The sequence below is a fragment of the Lucilia sericata genome, unplaced genomic scaffold (assembly GCF_015586225.1).
Source record: "Lucilia sericata isolate MDLA Ls3-8-SP2 unplaced genomic scaffold, ASM1558622v1 Contig005566F_arrow, whole genome shotgun sequence".
Taxonomy (NCBI): Eukaryota; Metazoa; Arthropoda; class Insecta; order Diptera; family Calliphoridae; genus Lucilia; species Lucilia sericata.
Window position 1 is genome coordinate 1 of NW_023997567.1, and position 20,355 is coordinate 20,355.

Here is a 20,355-nt window from a genome sequence, read left to right on the forward strand (position 1 = left end):
CTAGAACTGAACTAGAACTGAACTGGAACTGAACTAGAACTGAACTAGAACTGAACTAGAACTGAACTAGAACTGAACTAGAACTGAACTAGAACTGAACTAGAACTGAACTAGAACTGAACTAGAACTGAACTAGAACTGAACTAGAACTGAACTAGAACTGAACTAGAACTGAACTAGAACTGAACTAGAACTGAACTAGAACTGAACTAGAACTGAACTAGAACTGAACTAGAACTGAACTAGACCTGAACTAGAACTGAACTAGAACTGAACTAGAACTGAACTAGAACTGAACTAGAACTGAACTAGAACTGAACTAGAACTGACTAGAACTGAACTAGAACTGAACTAGAACTGAACTAGAACTGAACTAGAACTGAACTGAACTGAACTAGAACTGAACTAGAACTGAACTAGAACTGAACTAGAACTGACTAGAACTGAACTAGAACTGAACTAGAACGGAACTAGAACTGACTAGAACTGAACTAGAACTGAACTAGAACTGAACTAGAACGAACTGAACTGAACTAGACTGAACTAGAACGAACTAGATGAACTAGAACTGAACTAGAACTGAACTAGAACTGAACTAAACTGAACTAGAACTGAACTAGAACTGAACTAGAACTGAACTAGAACTGAACTAGAACTAGAACTGAACTAGAACTGAACTAGAACTGAACTAGAACTGAACTAGAACTGAACTAGAACTGAACTAGAACTGAACTAGAACTGAACTAGAACTGAACTAGAACTGTACTAGAACTGAACTAGAACTGAACTAGAACTGAACTAGAACTGTACTAGAACTGAACTAGAACTGAACTAGACCTGAACTAGAACTGAACTAGAACTGAACTAGAACTGAACTAGAACTGAACTAGAACTGAACTAGAACTGAACTAGAACTGAACTAGAACTGAACTAGAACTGAACTAGAACTGAACTAGAACTGAACTAGAACTGAACTAGAACTGAACTAGAACTGAACTAGAACTGAACTAGAACTGAACTAGAACTGAACTAGAACTGAACTAGAACTGAACTAGAACTGAACTAGAACTGAACTAGAACTGAACTAGAACTGAACTAGAACTGAACTAGAACTGAACTAGAACTGAACTAGAACTGAACTAGAACTGAACTAGAACTGAACTAGAACTGAACTAGAACTGAACTAGAACTGAACTAGAACTGAACTAGAACTGAACTAGAACTGAACTAGAACTGAACTAGAACTGAACTAGAACTGAACTAGAACTGAACTAGAACTGAACTAGAACTGAACTAGAACTGAACTAGAACTGAACTAGAACTGAACTAGAACTGAACTAGAACTGAACTAGAACTGAACTAGAACTGAACTAGAACTGAACTAGAACTGAACTAGAACTGAACTAGAACTGAACTAGAACTGAACTAGAACTGAACTAGAACTGAACTACAACTGAACTAGAACTGAACTAGAACTGAACTAGAACTGAACTGGAACTGAACTAGAACTGAACTAGAACTGAACTAGAACTGAACTAGAACTGAACTAGAACTGAACTAGAACTGAACTAGAACTGAACTAGAACTGAACTAGAACTAGAACTGAACTAGAACTGATCTAGAACTATACTAGTAAAAAACTAGAACTGAACTATAACATACAAAAAATATGCATTCATGTTTGTACACATACATATGTATGCTAAAATTTTTACATAAAAATAGATGTTGTAATTTTATAAAAACATTTTAATTTACACATTTTAGAAATCGTGTAGTTTTTCTAATTAATAATTTTGCTTCATCTTCGTGTAACGCATAAATTGTTGATTGTAATCGAAGAACTTCTGATTTGGTATCAATTCACAATTGATTCCATAGATGATTGATTTTTTATTTGCGGGGGGTACTAGACGATTTTGATCATTCAGGTAGAACTAAAAAACGTGTTAAATTCTTTTTTTTTTTTTGAATTTATGATTTGGATTTGTGTATTTTTGAAAATGATTGTAATACATATAAGTTAAAGCTCATATTAACAACTTTTGATTTAATGTTGCAATTAATTACAAAGAATAAGATTTTCTTAATAGAAAAGGTTTTATTTTATAATTAGTAAAAATATGAAATAAATATGCTTTCAGTTAATTCTTAACCGCCTCCGGTGGCACTGGTTTTAATTTAATTGCTGCGCTTTAGAAAATTGTTTCAGTTTTATGATTTTATTAATTTCCTTATTGTTTTTTAAAAGTTCGAATATTCACGTTTTTGTCACACCAAAAAATATTTAATTGCAAAAATTTAAAACAAGTTTGATATTTTAATTACTGTTATCAAAGAATTCACGAGCGAGGTTTCTGCCAATTTTTTATTGATGTATGTATTTAATTTTGATAATGAAAGTAATATTTAAATATAAGCAAACATCGAATTTAAGAAAAATATTGGAAATTTAGTTAAAATTTCAAAAAAAAAAAATTACAATTGTGAATCAACTGTTGCCGCGGATTCTCGTTCTGTCTTAGTTCGGTTCTAGTTCTGTTCTATTTACGTTCTACTTCTGTTCTAGCTCTAGTCTGTTCTAGTTCAGTTCTAGTCAGTTCTAGTCAGTTCTAGTTCAGTTCTAGTTCAGTTCTAGTTCAGTTCTAGTTCAGTTCTAGTTCAGTTCTAGTTCAGTTCTAGTTCAGTTCTAGTTCAGTTCTAGTTCAGTTCTAGTTCAGTTCTAGTTCTGTTCAGTTGTTCTAGTTCTGTTCTAGTTCTGTTCTAGTTCTGTTCTAGTTCTGTTCTAGTTCTGTTCTAGTTCTGTTCTAGTCTGTCTGTTTTCTAGTTCTGTTCTAGTTCTATTCTAGTTCTGTTCTAGTTCTGTTCTAGTTCTGTTCTATTCTGTTCTAGTTCTGTCTAGTTCTGTTCTAGTTCTGTTCTAGTTCTGTTCTAGTTCTGTTTAGTTCTGTTCTAGTTCTGTTCTAGTTCTGTTCTAGTTCTGTTCTAGTTCTGTTCTGTTCTAGTTCTGTTCTAGTTCTGTTCTAGTTCTGTTCTAGTTCTGTTCTAGTTAGTTCTAGTCGTTCTAGTTCTGTTCTAGTTCTGTTCTAGTTCTGTTCTAGTTCTGTTCTAGTTTTTCTAGTTCTGTTCTAGTTCTGTTCTAGTTCTGTTCTAGTTCTGTTCTAGTTCTGTTCTAGTTCTGTTCTAGTTCTGTTCTAGTTCTGTTCTAGTTCTGTTCTTCTAGTTCTGTTCTAGTTCTGTTCTGTTCTAGTTCTTTAGTTCTGTTCTAGTTCTGTTCTAGTTCTGTTCTAGTTCTGTTCTAGTTCTGTTCTAGTTCTGTTCTAGTTCTGTTCTAGTTCTGTTCTAGTTCTGTTCTAGTTCTGTTCTAGTTCTGTCTAGTTCTGTTCTAGTTCTGTTCTAGTTCTGTTCTAGTTCTGTTCTAGTTCTGTTCTAGTTCTGTTCTAGTTCTGTTCTAGTTCTGTTCTAGTTTGTTCTAGTTCTGTTCTAGTTCTGTTCTAGTTCTGTTCTAGTTCTGTTCTAGTTCTGTTCTAGTTCTGTTCTAGTTCTGTTCTAGTTCTGTTCTAGTTCTGTTCTAGTTCTGTTCTAGTTTCTGTTCTAGTTCTGTTCTAGTTCTGTTCTAGTTCTGTTCTAGTTTCTGTTCTAGTTCTGTTCTAGTTCTGTTCTAGTTCTGTTCTAGTTCTGTTCTAGTTCTGTTCTAGTTCTGTTCTAGTTCTGTTCTAGTTCTGTTCTAGTTCTGTTCTAGTTCTGTTCTAGTTCTGTTCTAGTTTCTGTTCTAGTTCTGTTCTAGTTCTGTTCTAGTTCTGTTCTAGTTCTGTTCTAGTTCTGTTCTAGTTCTGTTCTAGTTCTGTTCTAGTTCTGTTCTAGTTCTGTTCTAGTTCTGTTCTAGTTCTGTTCCTAGTTCTGTTCTAGTTCTGTTCTAGTTCTGTTCTAGTTCTGTTCTAGTTCTGTTCTAGTTCTGTTCTAGTTCTGTTCTAGTTCTGTTCTAGTTCTGTTCTAGTTCTGTTCTAGTTCGTTCTAGTTCTGTTCTAGTTCTGTTCTAGTTCTGTTCTAGTTCTGTTCTAGTTCTGTTCTAGTTCTGTTCTAGTTCTGTTCTAGTTCCTGTTCTGTTCTTAGTTCTGTTCTAGTTCTGTTCTAGGTCTGTTCTAGTTCTGTTCTAGTTCTGTGCTAGTTTCTGTTCTAGTTCTGTTCTAGTTCTGTTCTAGTTCTGTTCTAGTTCTGTTCTAGTTCTGTTCTAGGTCTGTTCTAGTTCTAGTTTCTAGTTCTGTTCTAGTCTGTTCTAGTTCTGTTCTAGTTCTGTTCTAGTTCTGTTCTAGTTCTGTTCTAGTCTGTTCTAGTTCTGTTCTAGTTCTGTTCGTAGTTCTGTTCTAGTTCTGTTCTAGTTCTGTTCTAGTTCTGTTCTAGTTCTGTTCTAGTTCTGTTCTAGTTCTGTTCTAGTTTCGTTCTAGTTCTGTTCTAGTTCTGTTCTAGTTCTGTTCTAGTTCTGTTCTAGTTCTGTTCTAGTTCTGTTTCTAGTTCTGTTCTAGTTCTGTTTCTGTTCTAGTTCTGTTCTAGTTCTGTTCTAGTTCTGTTCTAGTTCTGTTCTAGTTCTGTTCTAGTTCTGTTCTAGTTCTGTTTAGTTCTGTTCTAGTTCTGTTCTAGTTCTGTTCTAGTTCTGTTCTAGTTCTGTTCTAGTTCTGTTCTAGTTCTGTTCTAGTTCTGTTCTAGTTCTGTTCTAGTTCTGTTCTAGTTCTGTTCTAGTTCTGTTCTAGTTCTGTTCTAGTTCTGTTCTAGTTCTGTTCTAGTTCTGTTCTAGTTCTGTTCTAGTTCTGTTCTAGTTCTGTTCTAGTTCTGTTCTAGTTCTGTTCTAGTTCTATTCTAGTTCTGATTCTAGTCCCCTTGTTGTTCTGTTCTAGTTCAAGTCGGTCTAATTTTGGCATCATATGTATTGAACTCACGGAACTTTGATCCCACTTTGTTGGGAAAGTGACGGTATGATCTCAGTTTAAATTTTCCAAACTTTTCTGTAAATAAAAACATTTTCCGCTAATATAAGCATGAATTAACAACTTTGTTACTCCTCCCTCTATGAATTTAGTAATGAAACTTGTAAACAATACATTATTCTTTATATTAGGTAATTAATTAATTGGGCAAATAAAATAATAATTAAATGTGCATAAATTAGAAAACTTATTATTAATATTACTATTTGGCTAATAAATGAAATTTTATGAAATACGTCTAGTAAAAATAATTAATAATTTGTATTTACCCTCAAAAACTGCAGTCAGTAGAAGGTAATGCGGAAATAATTTAAAATATTTAATTAAAAGTTGTATTTTTAATAAATTATTTAAATGTACGAAAATAATTTCATTCAATAAATGTTCATGTTTTAAAACTATTAACGAAACAAAATAATAATATTTATATTTAATCAACTATCTCTGGATTTCTGAGTGTAAAATTAGCAAAAGAAACAAAACAATTAACAAATTACAGCTCATCTAAAAATCAACGACTTAATTGATTATTTATTCCACAAAATAAAAAAGTTTCCATCTAAATTAATTTAAAAAATTAAAAAAACACGCAAATAAAAAATAGTTTGTTTTTATTGCCATGGGATAAACTGCACATGAGCAACGTTTTTTTTTTTTTAGTGGAAAATTATTATGAATGAAAAGTTATAATTGATTTTTAAAAAAAATACGGAACATCATGTCATGATCATAGACACCCGCCTTAAAGATTCTATATAGGCATACGAGCGTGTTCTATACGATTCACACACAAACTTTCCAACTTTCTAATTGTTAACACATGTTTTGATAAAAAATTTTAAAAACAATTTTTTTTAATAAAACACTTTTAATTTATAAAAACTTTATTATTTTATTTACAGATTTTGTTTTGTTAAAAGCGGTCTAGAGATTTTAGTAATTTTTTTGATTTCACCGCTAACGCGCTTCGATACTCAAAGCCGCCAAAATGGTTGGTGTAGCACCCAGTTCGGATGCCGGTGAATTGTCATCGACTAAAAATCCCATGATTAAGTATATGCTAAAGCAACGTGAGAATCATGCCAAAAATCAGGATCACGATTACTCTCATGTCTTTCGCAAGAGAACACGTTTTGAGATGTTTCGTCTATCGGCCATAGCCATGGCTATAGAATTTGCTTATGCTGCAGAGACCTCGTTTGTATCACCGATTCTCTTACAAATTGGCATAGATCACAAGGTCATGACTATGGCTTGGGGTCTTTCACCTCTATTGGGCTTCTTTCTATCGCCTCTTTTGGGTTCTATAAGTGATCGTTGTTACTTGAAAATGGGTCGCCGTAGACCTATTATTACTGTGCTATCATTTGGTATACTTTTGGGTTTGATTTTGGTACCCTATGGCAAGGAATTTGGTCTGCTGCTGGGTGATGAAGGTTATACTTATAATGTTACGGCCACTATAGCCTCAAACTTTAGCATAAACGAGGGTAGTGTAGCAGCCTTGCTGTCTCCCGAACAAGAGGGTCCTTCTCCCTCCAACTATAAATATGCCACTATACTTACCATTATTGGTTTAGTGTTATTGGATTTTGATGCTGATACCTGTCAAACACCCGCTCGTACTTATCTTCTAGATATGTGTATACCCGAGGATCAACCCAAGGCTTTAACCATGTTTACTTTATTTGCTGGTATAGGCGGCACCATTGGTTATGGTATTGGTGGTATTGATTGGGAAAAGACTTCTTTCGGTATGTTTGGATTTGTATTTTACAAGTCATTCCAAAAATAATTGTTATATCTTTTACTTTTAGGTACATTTTTGGGTGGTAATATACCTACAGTATTCGGTATGGTTACCATTATCTTTGTGGTTTGTTATTTCATTACCATAACCACATTCCGTGAGATTCCCTTGAAATTGATTGAGAAAGATGAACTATTGAGACCCTTATCGGATGCTGCCATTAAAAAGGAACTGAAGAAGTGTAATTCCAATGTTTTCTATATAGATCAGGTAGGTTTTGAAGTGTTCTAAAATATACTCAAATTTCACATTATTTGGGATGACCGACTACTTTTTGCTTTGATGAAAATAAGGAAAATGTGCATAAGTCTTCCATTCCAGACGTTTTCGATCATTTTTAGCTGGATGAACTTCCTATAATGTATATAGGAACTTCTAGTTGACGGCTATTTTTGGTCTTAGCAGGATTAAGCAGCTTAACACTACTGTATTATTAAACAGATTTTCCTCCATTAGCTATGGTTGGTTTCAACTACTCCTAACTTTCTTCAAAACGAGACTTATTGAAGTTTTTAATGTAAATTTGCCCATATTTCCAAGAATAGTTCCAAATCATGCATTTTGGAGTTTCCATAATAATTTCTCTCCTTCCACGCATTACGATTCCCGAAGTTATGAACTCTCGATATAGACAGACATCCGAGAGTTGTAGTATTTTATTCTTCTTGGACTCAAAGGGGACCATCAAATATCTACTATTTGTAGTACTCCTCTCCTTTTTGAGATGTTCTACTTTCATCGATTTCCGGAGCTAAGACCTCGATTTTCACAAGTTCAGGTCCCAAATTACTTCAAAGACTTCCAGTGTTTGATTGTTCCTGGCCTCAACAGGATTAACCAGAAATACCCACTTCTGACCAAATAATATCTCACCACTTGAGACTATTTATATATTTTACTGACCAAGAAGGGTGCTAAACATTTTACATTACTAACTAGTTTAAACTTTACTCCAATAAGTTCCGGTGTTTTGAATTCAATTAACTTTTCTAGTTTTCAGTCACTAATATAGATTACTAAATGATAATTTCAAATATTACTGATAAAGCCAAAATAGTACCGATTACATCTTCATAATAGGTCACTAACTTCCGTCAGCCTTCTTTGAAAAGTTGAAGGATTAAGTTTGCGGAATATGGCTTGGAGAAACAGTTTCGTCTTAGTACAATCAATTTCAATTTCTCAAATGTCCTCATGAACCGATAGAACCCATACCAGCTCTACAAATGGTAGAGGAAGCGTTAGGCTATATACGCTGATAGTTGTTAGTTTGACAGCGTAGACTGAGATACTGTTGAAGAATAGTTTTCTTTGTTGGTATTAATATTCGGAAAGTTCTATTAAAGCGTTTACGTCATATGTAATCCATCTGATGCCGCAAAATCATATAGTACCATGACTAAAGCAATCGTATCTTAATGCATCTGAGTCTAAGAGCCAATATAACTGACATGGACTTAATCTTTCTATCAAGATCAAATTAGTTTTTATGTCCACTTCTTTTAACCACACAAGTGTAGCATAGGTCAGTCTAAGTTTTGCTGACATCCATAGTTATATGTCAGGATTAAGACCCCATTTCTTTTCGAAGAGTTTTTTCAAGAACAGAAGGCAGAAGGCGTTTAATTCATTCTATATTTCTGCTCTCCAGCAGGGTAGAGAACAATATTCTATATTATTGAATCATCCCAAACTATTGGGATGGTCTAAAGGGGACAATTTTGCGAAATCCGTCCTCATTTGAATTAGTTCCCATATAAGGTCCCCTTTAAACAATGACTTTAATGCTTATAAAAGTACAAGTAGATTGAAAAAATTATATATAAACAAGTTCTACCAAATTCCTTATGTATCGGCCCACGATTGACTCGGGTAACCCATCTTACTTAACAGTCAAGTCATTTAACAGTCAAAATTTTGAAGATATTCGACAAAAGTGAATAATTTGTTTTTAGAAACTAATCTCTCTTTTGGATGCTGAAGAGTTCGGTCCATAATTGATCCAAACCTCCTTGCAATATTATATAATTCCCAGATGTTCGATCTTTTCCTTAATTTTTATCTTCTTACCTTCTCTTCTTAATATAGACCACAACTATTGAAAATGAAATGGCTGATAATAACGAAAAATATACCGCCAATGGAGGTTATCAAAATGGTAATGCTGCCAGTGGAACTAATGGTGGACAAATGCAAATGCAACAATATTCCTCCAAGGCCATACCCGAACTAGACGATGTTGAGGAAGAGAAACCCATATCTTTGGCACAATACCTAAAGAGTATTTTCGTAATGCCTCCCTCAATGAGAATTCTAGCATTGACTAATCTATTTTGTTGGATGGGTCATGTAACCTATTGTCTGTACTTTACCGATTTCGTGGGTGAGGCGGTTTTCAATGGTGATCCAACTGTGAGTAACTAAAACCTTAAGTTTAACTGATGTTTTGTATTAAATTTATTGGGGTTTATATAGGCTCCCCCTAATTCCGATGCTGCCAATTTGTATGAAGCTGGTGTTCGTTTTGGCTGTTGGGGCATGTCCATTTATGCTTTCTCCTGTTCCGTTTATTCACTATCGGTTACCAAACTCATGAAATGGTTTGGCACTAAAGCTGTTTATATTGCCGGTATTGTGTATTATGGTGTGGGTATGTTAATCTTGGGTCTGTGGCCCACTAAATGGGGTGTCTTGGTGTTCAGTACTTCAGCTGGTATTTTATATGGTACACTCTTTACCATGCCCTATATATTGGTAGCCAATTATCATGCCAAGGATTGTGTAAGTATAAGTTGTATAAAAATTTAAAAAAATTTTATTTTAAATCTGAAATTTTTTGCTCTACTTCATATCGTTTCAGTTCCGTATCCGCAATGGTGAAAATATTCCCTTGAAACAGAAACGTGGTCTTGGCACTGATGTGGCCATTATCAGCAGTGTTGTGTTCATTGCCCAGCTAATTGTTTCCTTGTGCATGGGTCCATTAGTGGCCTGGATGCAAACTACATGTGCTATTTTGTATGCTTCGACATTTTTGTCGGCCCTTGCTGCCATTTCAGCCATGTTTGTTTTGTATGTTTAATTACATACACTCCTAAATAGATGAGAGTAAATACATACATACATACATACGTACATACATACATATATATTAACTAAATTTTAAAAACAAAATATTCCAAACTATATATACATACATACTTTATATATAAAATCATACTTACAGACATAAGTTAAGGACCATAATGTTTAAGTTTTTAAATTTTAATTTCTTTTTTTTTTCGCTTTATTTGTAACAACTATATCAAGGGCTTACAAATTAATATTCGTTAATTAAAAAAAATGTTAAATAAATTAAGTTTATTGTTTGTATTCTTAAGTAGCAAAGTTACCCCGGTAATTATTCATAAAAATTTATTAAAGGTTTATGAAACAAATTTTCATATAAAATTTGATCTATAAACCTTTGATAAATATTTAGGAACAAGACCCATAATATTAGAAATTTAAGGCTCAATATTCTCAATGTCTGGTTATCGTTTTTCGTAAAGTTATATTTTTGCTAGATATTGGAAAATATCCTTAAGTTGAGAAACGTCTGGGCATTGAGAATATGGCGGCAAATGTATTATTTTAATTGTTGTTATTAATAAAAATGTTTTCTTCGTTCCAAATTCTTATAATTTGTTTTATTATGATGGACTGTGATGTATTTCTTTCGGGTTTTTGAGAAGTTTTTGTATTTAATAACTTTTTCCTATTGAAGACAAAGAATCAGAGTCATTACTCTATGAGGATTCTTATAATTTGTTTTATTATGATGGACTGTGATGTATTTCTTTCGGGTTTTTGAGAAGCTTTTGTCTTTAGTAACTTTTTCCTTTTGAAGACAAAGAATCAGAGTCATTACTCTATGAGGATTGTTGTCAAACTCAAAAGGAGATTTCAAAGGCAAAGATGGTGAGAGCTACTCGTTAGGAAAACCTATCATTTACCAAATCCGATTTAACGGTTTCAATTTGCTCACCAACCTGTCAAATATACGTTAACTGTTATTCATCATGTTATGACGCAAATTGTGAAGTCTCTCGGTTCCAAATAGCCCTATAGGCATAATAAGAGCCTTTGACAACGCTTCATATAATACTATAGAACATGAATGCATTTTCTGATCAATCCATTCCAACTGTTATCAGAAATGTTACTCTTGAAATGCTAACATCAGGAGTCAATAAGTTTGTCCTCTGTTTCCACAAATCGGGAACATACGAACCACTATAGGCTATCATCTAGGAGACAAATTACCGGCATTTTTGGGTATACTGGTCATTGACAGTCTACTTGAAAAACCCTCTGAGGAAATCAAATGCTTAAAGAATATTCTCGATAAAACCCTTAATTCGAATCTCATGTATAGAGTATGATCAACAAAGATATGAGATTATATTTATGCTTGTCTAAGACTATTTCATATAGACTTTTTCTATCATATTGACCTAATCTTGCCTTGGCATGGTGGCAAACGGTAGTGCAGGTCATACGGTCTATACGAAGGCCAGAAGAACATGTCCTACATATGTCATTGTTGATGTTCTTCCCATTCCATTTTTTAATATTCATTCTGAAGAATAGGCCAGTAAATCGGCAATTCGCCTAACGGACCATTCCTAAGGTCAAGGACAAGAATCAATGGTTTATTGTTGGGTCCAAACAAATAGATGGAAAAACTATAGCAGGCATTTGTGGACCTAGCTTCTAGAAAGCAATCTCCATAGGAAAATATCCGTCAATCCTTTAGGCGGAAATTTACGCCTTCTAGGGAGTTCGTGAGGGGTTTAAGAACTTACATTATGTCTGATAGCATAGCAGCAGTGCTCAAGGCCTTACTGTCGTATGAAGTAAGGTCGGGTGTTGCAATGGACAGTATGACATCATTAAATGAATGAATAACAGTATGATGGAAAACTGAACATGAGGGTCATTAAGCCAATGAGCAGACTGACTGCTTAGCAATTTATCAGCCCCGAAACCTCCTTTGGTATCTCACAAAGAGATAGATGGGAATCGTGGGTCGAATCGGAATGCATTCGACAATAGAACAGTCTATAGTCTTGACTATAGAACAGTCTATAGTCTTGACAATAGAACAGTCTATGGTCTTGACTATAAAACAGTCTATAGTCTTGCCTATAGAACAGTCCATAGTCTTGACTATAGAACAGTCTAAAGTCTTGACTATAGAACTATATAACAGTCTAAAGCCTAGACTATATAACAGTCTATAGTCTTGGCTATAGAACAGTCTCCAGTCTTGACTATAGGATAGTCTATAGTCTTGACTATAAAACAGTCTATAGTTTTAACAATAGAACAGTCTATAGTCTTGCCTACAGAACAGTCTATAGTCTTGACTATAGAACAGTCTATAGTCTTGACTATAGAACAGTCTATAGTCTTGACTATAGAACAATCTATAGTCTTGACTATAGAACAGTCTATAGTCTTGACTATAGAACAGTCTGTAGTCTTGACTATAGAACAATCTATAGTATTGACTATAGAACAGTCTATAGGCTTGACAATAGAACAGTCTATGGTCTTGACTATAGAACAGTCTATAATCTTAACTATAGGACAGTCTATAGTATTGACTATAAAACAGTCTATTGGTTTGACTATAGAACAGTCTATAGTCTTGGCTATAGAACAGTCTATAGTCTTGACTATAGAACAGTCTGTAGTCTTGCCTACCGAACAGTCTATAGTCTTGTCTATAGAACAGTCTATAGTCTTGACAATAGAACAGTCTATAGTCTTGACTAAAGAACAGTCCATAGTCTTGACTATAGAACAGTCTATAGTCTTGACTAAAGAACAGTCTATAGTCTTGACTGTAGAACAGTCTATAGTCCTGACTATAGAACAGACTATAGTCTTGACAATAGAACAGTCTATGGTCTTGACTATAGAACAGTCAATAGTCCTGACTATAGAACAGTCTATAGTCTTGACAATAGAAGAGTCTATAGTATTGACTATAAAACAGTCTATAGTATTGACAATAGAACAGTCTATAGTCTTGACTATAGAGCAGTATGTAGTCTTGCCTACAGAACAGTCTATAGTCTTGACTATAGAACAGTCTATTGTCTTGACTATAGAACAGTCTATAGTCTTGACTATAGAACAGTCTGTAGTCTTGAATATATAACAGTCTGTAGTCTTGACTATAGAACAATCTATAGTCTTGACTATAGAATATTCTCTAGTCTTGACTATAGAACAGTCTGTTGTCTTGGCTATAGAACAGTCTGTAGTCTTGACCATTGAACAAACTATTGTCTAAGGTACAGTCTATAGTATTGACTACAGAACAGTCTATAGTATTGACTATTGAACAGTCTTGACTTTAGAATATTCTATGGTCTTCACCATAGAATAGCCTATAGTCTTGGCTATAGATCAGTCTACAGATTAGTCTATAATATTGACTATAGAACAGTCTATAGTATTTACTGAAGACCAATCAGAACTATTTTCACCTTTTTAATATGCATATTTTTATTTTGAAACATTTTATTAATTTTATTTTAAATTTAACGTTTTTTTTTTTGTTATTAAACTAAACATATGGTAACCTAATTTTAAATTAAAAGCTTTATCAAAATATATTTAAAAAGCTTTTGTAAAACTTCAATTTTAACGTATGTATATGAAATAATAACTAACTAATTGCCAAAGCTTTTTGACAATATGACACAGTATTATCGACAGTAATCAACAGAAGAACTGTTTTATCGACTGTTGCTAAAAAATTGTACTTTAGGTTCATTATAAACATAAGTTTGTATATACATATAAATAAAATTTTAACGTTTTAGGCTCAAATGCCTACGAAGAAGTTTTATGTGTCATTATTAGACTCTAAGACGACACTATTTGTATATTGAAAGCACTACTTTTTGAACGGAAGAGCTAGATCATATTTATTCTGTATTGTTGCAGTTTGTATGGTATTGATATATCGGTCCACGGATTTCAATAGCCCCCCGAATAACACTTAAAACAATCATAAATAATTATGTATGTTGTTAATGATGTTTAAGTATTGTTAACAATAAAATCAATATTTATTAATAAAATTAAATAAATGCTCACTTAAAACAAATATGTATGTATATACGTCTGTTTGTGTAAATGTAGGTACTTGAGATCGTTTTTAAGCTTAAACCGCTCTCCCTACTGTGTTTTTAAATATTTGTTTGAACAGGTTTGTTTTTTTTTGATTTGGTTCTAATAACAAGATGGTACGATTTTTGATTTCAGGAACTAAAATGAATCATCATATTGATATGGAATAAGTTTTAAACATAAATATTAATTTGTTTGTTCTATTTCTGTTTTAATTTGTATGATTTCTAACTTTTAAACAAATTGGTGGATGGTAACAAACGTAATCTGGATTCAATATTTACGAACGATGAATGAATAAGTATAAGGAAAGAAGTGTATAGAGTTGACTATGAAGTAGTCTATAATGTTGACTATAAACCGGTCGGTAGACTGTAAACACCATATTATGAACTTGGCTATGGACCCGTGTATAGTAATGCCTATAGAACAATCAATAGCACTGATTATAGTCCAGATTTTGACTGTTGTTTAATTGTAGTTAGTCTATAGTGGGTATAGAATAGTATGTAGTATTGCCTGTAAAAAAACTAACTAACTAACTAACTAACTAACTAACTAACTAACTAACTAACTACTAACTAACTAACTAACTAACTACTAACTAACTAACTAACTAACTAACTAACTACTAACTAACTAACTAACTAACTACTAACTAACTAACTAACTAACTACTAACTAACTAACTAACTAACTAACTAACTACTAACTAACTAACTAAACTAACTAACTAACTAACTAACTAACTAACTAACTAACTACTAACTAACTAACTAACTAACTACTAACTAACTAACTAACTAACTACTAACTAACTAACTAACTAACTAACTAACTAACTAACTACTAACTAACTAACTAACTAACTAACTAACTAACTAACTAACTAACTACTAACTAACTAACTAACTAACTAACTAACTAACTAACTAACTAACTAACTAACTAACTAACTAACTAACTAACTAACTAACTAACTAACTAACTAACTAACTAACTACTAACTAACTAACTAACTAACTAACTAACTAACTAACTAACTAACTAACTAACTAACTAACTAACTAACTAACTAACTACTACTAACTAACTACTAACTACTAACTAACTACTAACTAACTAACTAACTAACTAACTAACTAACTAACTAACTAACTACTAACTAACTACTAACTAACTAACTAACTAACTAACTACTAACTAACTAACTCTAACTAACTAACTAACTAACTACTACTAACTAACTACTAACTAACTAACTAACTAACTACTACTACTAACTAACTAACTAACTAACTAACTAACTAACTAACTAACTAACTAACTAACTACTACTAACTAACTAACTAACTAACTAACTAACTAACTAACTAACTAACTAACTAACTAACTAACTAACTAACTACTAACTAACTAACTAACTAACTAACTAACTAACTAACTAACTAACTAACTAACTACTAACTAACTAACTAACTACTAACTAACTAACTAACTAACTAACTCACTAACTAACTAACTAACTACTAACTAACTAACTAACTAACTACTAACTAACTAACTAACTAACTAACTAACTAACTAACTAACTAACTAACTAAATACTAACTAACTAACTACTAACTACTAACTAACTAACTGACTACTAACTAACTAACTAACTAACTAACTAACTAACTAACTAACTAACTAACTGACTAACTAACTAACTAAATAACTAACTAACTAACTAAATAACTACTAACTAACTAACTAACTAACTAACTAACTAACTACTAACTAACTAACTAACTAACTAACTAACTACTAACTAACTAACTAACTAACTAACTAACTAACTAACTAACTAACTAACTAACTAACTACTAACTACTAACTAACTAACTAACTAACTAACTACTAACTAACTAACTACTAACTAACTAACTAACTAACTAACTAACTAACTACTAACTACTACTAACTAACTAACTAACTAACTACTAACTAACTACTAACTAACTAACTAACAAAACTAACTAACTAACTAACTAACTAACTAACTAACTAACACTAACTAACTAACTAACTACTAACTACTACTAACTAACTAACTACTACTAACTAACTAACTAACTAACTAACGACTAACTAACGAACTACTAACTAACTAACTAACTAACTAACTAATAACTAACTACTAACTACTGACTAACTAACTAACTAACTAACTAACTAACTAACTAACTAACTAACTAACTAACTAACTAACTAACTAACTAACTAACTAACTAACTAACTAACTAACTACTAACTAACTAACTAACTACTAACTAACTAACTAACTAACTAACTAACTAACTACTACTAACTAACTAACTAACTAAATAACTAACTAACTAACGAACTAACTAACAACTAGTTAGTTAGTCTTGACTATGGATCAGTCTACAGTTTTGACTATAAATAAGTCTGGTGTCGTAACTATAGACCAGTCTTGACTATGGATCAGAATATAGTCTTGACTATGCAGCAATCTGTAGTCCGGACCATGGATCTGCCTATTGTCTTGACCATACACAAGTATACACTCGTGACTTTAGACCAGTATATAGTCTTGACTATATACCCGTATATAGTCTTGACTATAAACCAATATATGGTCTTGACTATAGACTAGTCTGTAATCTGGACTAGATACCAACCAGTCTGTACTCTATACTACAGATTGGTCTACAGTCTGGATTATAGAATAGTATATAGTCTGTATTAGTTTATATTCTGAAGTGGATAGTCTGGATTATAGACCAATCACAAGTCTACAGTCGTGACTTTAGACCAGTCTGTAGTCTAGGCTGTAAACCAGTATATAACCTTGACTATAGACCAGTCTATTGTCGTCACTATAGATCAGTCTCTGCTGTTGACTATAGATCAGTCTATAGTCATAGTCAAGAATATAGTGAATTTTTATGTTTTTGAATAAAATTACCTTTGGGATACCAAATTGAAGCATTATAATTAATTTATCAAACTGTCATAATCCTAACACGTAAACAAATTTAAAAGAAAGGCAATTAAGAAAACAAATTATAATAAATTTTATTTAGACAAAATATGGTATAATATTTTCATAAAAAAAACCGCGTAAACATAACAGTCATCGACAAGCATAAGTTACTACGAGCCAGCTAAAAAGAACAAGATTGAGCGCGTAAATAAAAGATGAATCTCGCCATTGACTCGTAAAAACACACACATACATAAGTACCTATACGCGAACTTACAAATACGTATTTATAACGATCAGTATTAAGAGTCCCCAACCAAAACAATAAAGAAACAAAAACAAACACATACCATAACAATAAAACAGCTATAGAAGGGGGTTCGGTTCAATACATAAACATTTGAAATAACATGTATAGGAAAAAAAGTTAAAATGGGGACTATAATAATAGAAGGTACCAACTAAACGAAGCTCAGTTACGATTTGAACTTGTAGACGTGATGGTTAAAAAAACGGTAAAAAATATAAACGTGTAAAACTTTAAAAGAAATAAAATAAAAAACGGAAGAGAATGAAACGGAAGTTTTTAATGATATTTAAATATTAAAAAACTGAAAGCTGTAACGGAAAATATTTTATATAAATTTAAGAAAATTTAAGATAAATTGAAAGGAAATTATTTAAGAATTAATAAAAAAAAATGTTTATAAATTTTGTATTAATTTAAAATTAAAACAAGTTTAAGTTAAAAAAAGTGTTTAATAAGTTTAAGCAAAAAATTTTTAAATTTTTAAGAAAAGATATTGTTAAAAAAACAACATTTGTTTAAGAAACAAAAGCGGTTTTAACCAGATTCATCAATTTAATTTTGATGAAATTTTTTTTTTGGCTAAAACCTTGATTGCTGAAATTTATAAAAAATTATAAAAAAAACTTAAAAAGTATAATTATAAAAAACCACCAAAAATCTTGGATTTAACACCAAAAAAAAAAGGTAAGAAACTTTAAGGTTTTTATTAAGAGTTAAAGTGTTTTTTAAGCTAGAAAAGAACAATGACCTTTTCGTGTGTCTATACTACATAGTTAAATGTGTAAATTTAAAATTTCTAAAAATTATTAATATAAAATTGACAACATAAATACATGTTGTGAAGAATGTGTTTTTTTCTATTAACCGGAACTCTTTTGTTTTTAAAGTTCTTTAAGCCATTTTGATTTATGTTCGTTGTAAGCCAAGCTTTTTTCAAAACTTGTTAAAGGTAATTGCTATTTTTAAAATTCTGGTTTAGAAAACATAAACGATGACTCATCGGGATGATTTCAGATTGTCCTACTGTAAACCATAAAATGTTCCACAGATCTTTTAAGATTGATATTTTATAGTCTTTAGATCGGCTCTTGAAGACTCTAGATAAGCTACTAACTTTCTTCTTTCTCCACACCGACGAATACTTTCCAAATATCAGATCAATAGATTCGCTCTCTGAACAATTGCTTGTGTGCGATCAAAACTCAATATAAGCACTTACATACATACGTCTATGATTATTTGTAATTCATTATTTAAGTACTTAAAAGTAATGCAGACTGTATGTTGTTGTGCATGTATATGTCATTACCAAGTTTTCGTTGAGACTAAGTTTCTTCATCTATTTGACAACATATGGACTTCGCGCCAAAGGAATTTCTCATCTTTTGAGACCAGGAATGACTTAAAACAATTTCAGGTAACCTGTTCAGAAGTGAAGCGTATCCCAGAGAGTGTGTTCTCCATTGATAGGAATATATAGTAGTCGGACGGACATGTAACCAAGCGTTGTCATTAAGTAATATTAAGCTTTTAAGTCTGGCCGCATATTTCTGACGTTTTTTGGCCCAATGTTTGCTTCATATAAATCAGTTCCATTCCCTGTAATGGTCTGTCCAGATTTTAGCAGCTCAGGGTCAAATAGGACCCTTTTGGTCCCACAAAATACAGAGCATTACCTTATCGTCATGTATATTTGACTTTCTTGTAGATTCGACTGGTTGATCGGGCTTGACATAAGAGTTCTTATGTTTTGCGTTATGGTAATGGATCCAGTTTTTTACCGCGAGTAAATTTTTCGGTTCAATAAAAGATTAAGAAAATAAGAAGAAGAAATCATCTCCCAAGGTCATTCAAAGTCTTAGGTCTGTCTATGGATGAATCTTGTTGCTCGTAAAACGTTTTGAAATTGTTGCTTAAGTAGCTTCCAAACTCTTGTTGGACTTGATAACAATCTTCATGGAATAATACCTTCAATTCTTGGTTCTTAAACTTTCAATGGCAAGGAAATAGGTTCCTAGAGATACATATCTAACTAAGTAAAGTTCCTCCAGTTATTTACGTGAACACTTGTCTTGTCGACCTTCTCTCAGGGTGGTCTTTATTAAACAACAGGGTGAGTGGGCTAGTGTTGACTTACCACTGCCTCTTTGTGTCTTGGAAAGAATGAATAGATGTCCATTTTTGGGTATGGCCGTGCACTTTTCTCAAGTATTTAAGTTTCTGATCGCATGACAAGATAATTAGGTCGTTATAGAACTAGATAAAAAAACGTTTCGGATTTGACCACCAACTAGAAGTAATTTGTCATTAATATCGGGTGATCTTCGACAGGTTCCTTGACAATAACAACAGATCAAACAACAGTAGAACAGAATATAAAATGCGAAGGTTTAACAATGGGACGGCAGAAGTTCGAATGTTCGAATGTCGAACTTATCTCACAGTGTCTGTGTTCAAACATAGGGTGGGCTAAAGACTACTTTGCACCGCCTCTTTGTGAAACGCTATTTATGTACATATTGGAAACTGGACCATGTATAAGAACTTTGCTCAAGTACTCAAGCTGTCTAAGCTCTGATCGTTAGTGTTCCTTTTTCGATAACACAGGGCGAGCTAAAGCCTTCTTTTCATCGCCTCTTTGCGACACGCAGATGACCGTACATGTTGGAAACCGGAACATGTATAAGTACTTTACTCAAGTTGACAACATTTATACAACCACATTGCTAAGATGGATCTTTTGAATCGACAATAGCACCTAGAGATGCATTTAGTAGACTGAAGTACGATCTCTATTAATAAGCCAAGATATTGCTTCCTTACGCACAGAAGATATACAGCGGTAGGTCAAGTAAGAATAGAGTAATGCCTGGGCAAAGAAGACCTTTTATCGTACATATTCACACCAATCTGCATACCATTGCCCTTGTGATATCAACTCAACTTATTCGCAACATATAGTACCGCGCAGTCACTCCTGTGTGGGATCCAGTTCGATCATTATTAATAAGCCAATACATTGTCTCCTTACACACAGGGGATATATAGCGGTAGGTCAAGTATGAATAGA

At 32.6% G+C, this 20,355-nt stretch overlaps 1 protein-coding gene across 1 annotated transcript; it reads left to right on the forward strand.

Moving 5' to 3' along the window:
* The first annotated feature begins 5,871 nt into the window (after nt 1-5,871).
* On the forward strand, nt 5,872-10,466 carry LOC119615516 (proton-associated sugar transporter A). The gene is made up of 5 exons (XM_037971524.1): nt 5,872-6,736; nt 6,800-7,002; nt 8,881-9,204; nt 9,268-9,573; nt 9,653-10,466. Exons 1-5 carry the CDS (start codon nt 5,971-5,973, stop codon nt 9,872-9,874), a joined length of 1,821 nt encoding a protein of 606 aa, XP_037827452.1. The 5' UTR covers nt 5,872-5,970; the 3' UTR covers nt 9,875-10,466.
* The last annotated feature ends 9,889 nt before the right edge of the window (nt 10,467-20,355 follow it).

What these genes read in the sequence shown, in the direction of transcription:
- LOC119615516 (XM_037971524.1), top strand. Translation starts at nt 5,971, where the DNA reads ATGGTTGGTGTAGCACCCAGTTCGGATGCCGGTGAATTGTCATCGACT. An exon ending in TTTTCAATGGTGATCCAACT is followed by an intron (nt 9,205 to 9,267) that starts GTGAGTAACTAA and finishes GGGTTTATATAG; the next exon opens with GCTCCCCCTAATTCCGATGC. An exon ending in ATTATCATGCCAAGGATTGT is followed by an intron (nt 9,574 to 9,652) that starts GTAAGTATAAGT and finishes ATATCGTTTCAG; the next exon opens with TTCCGTATCCGCAATGGTGA.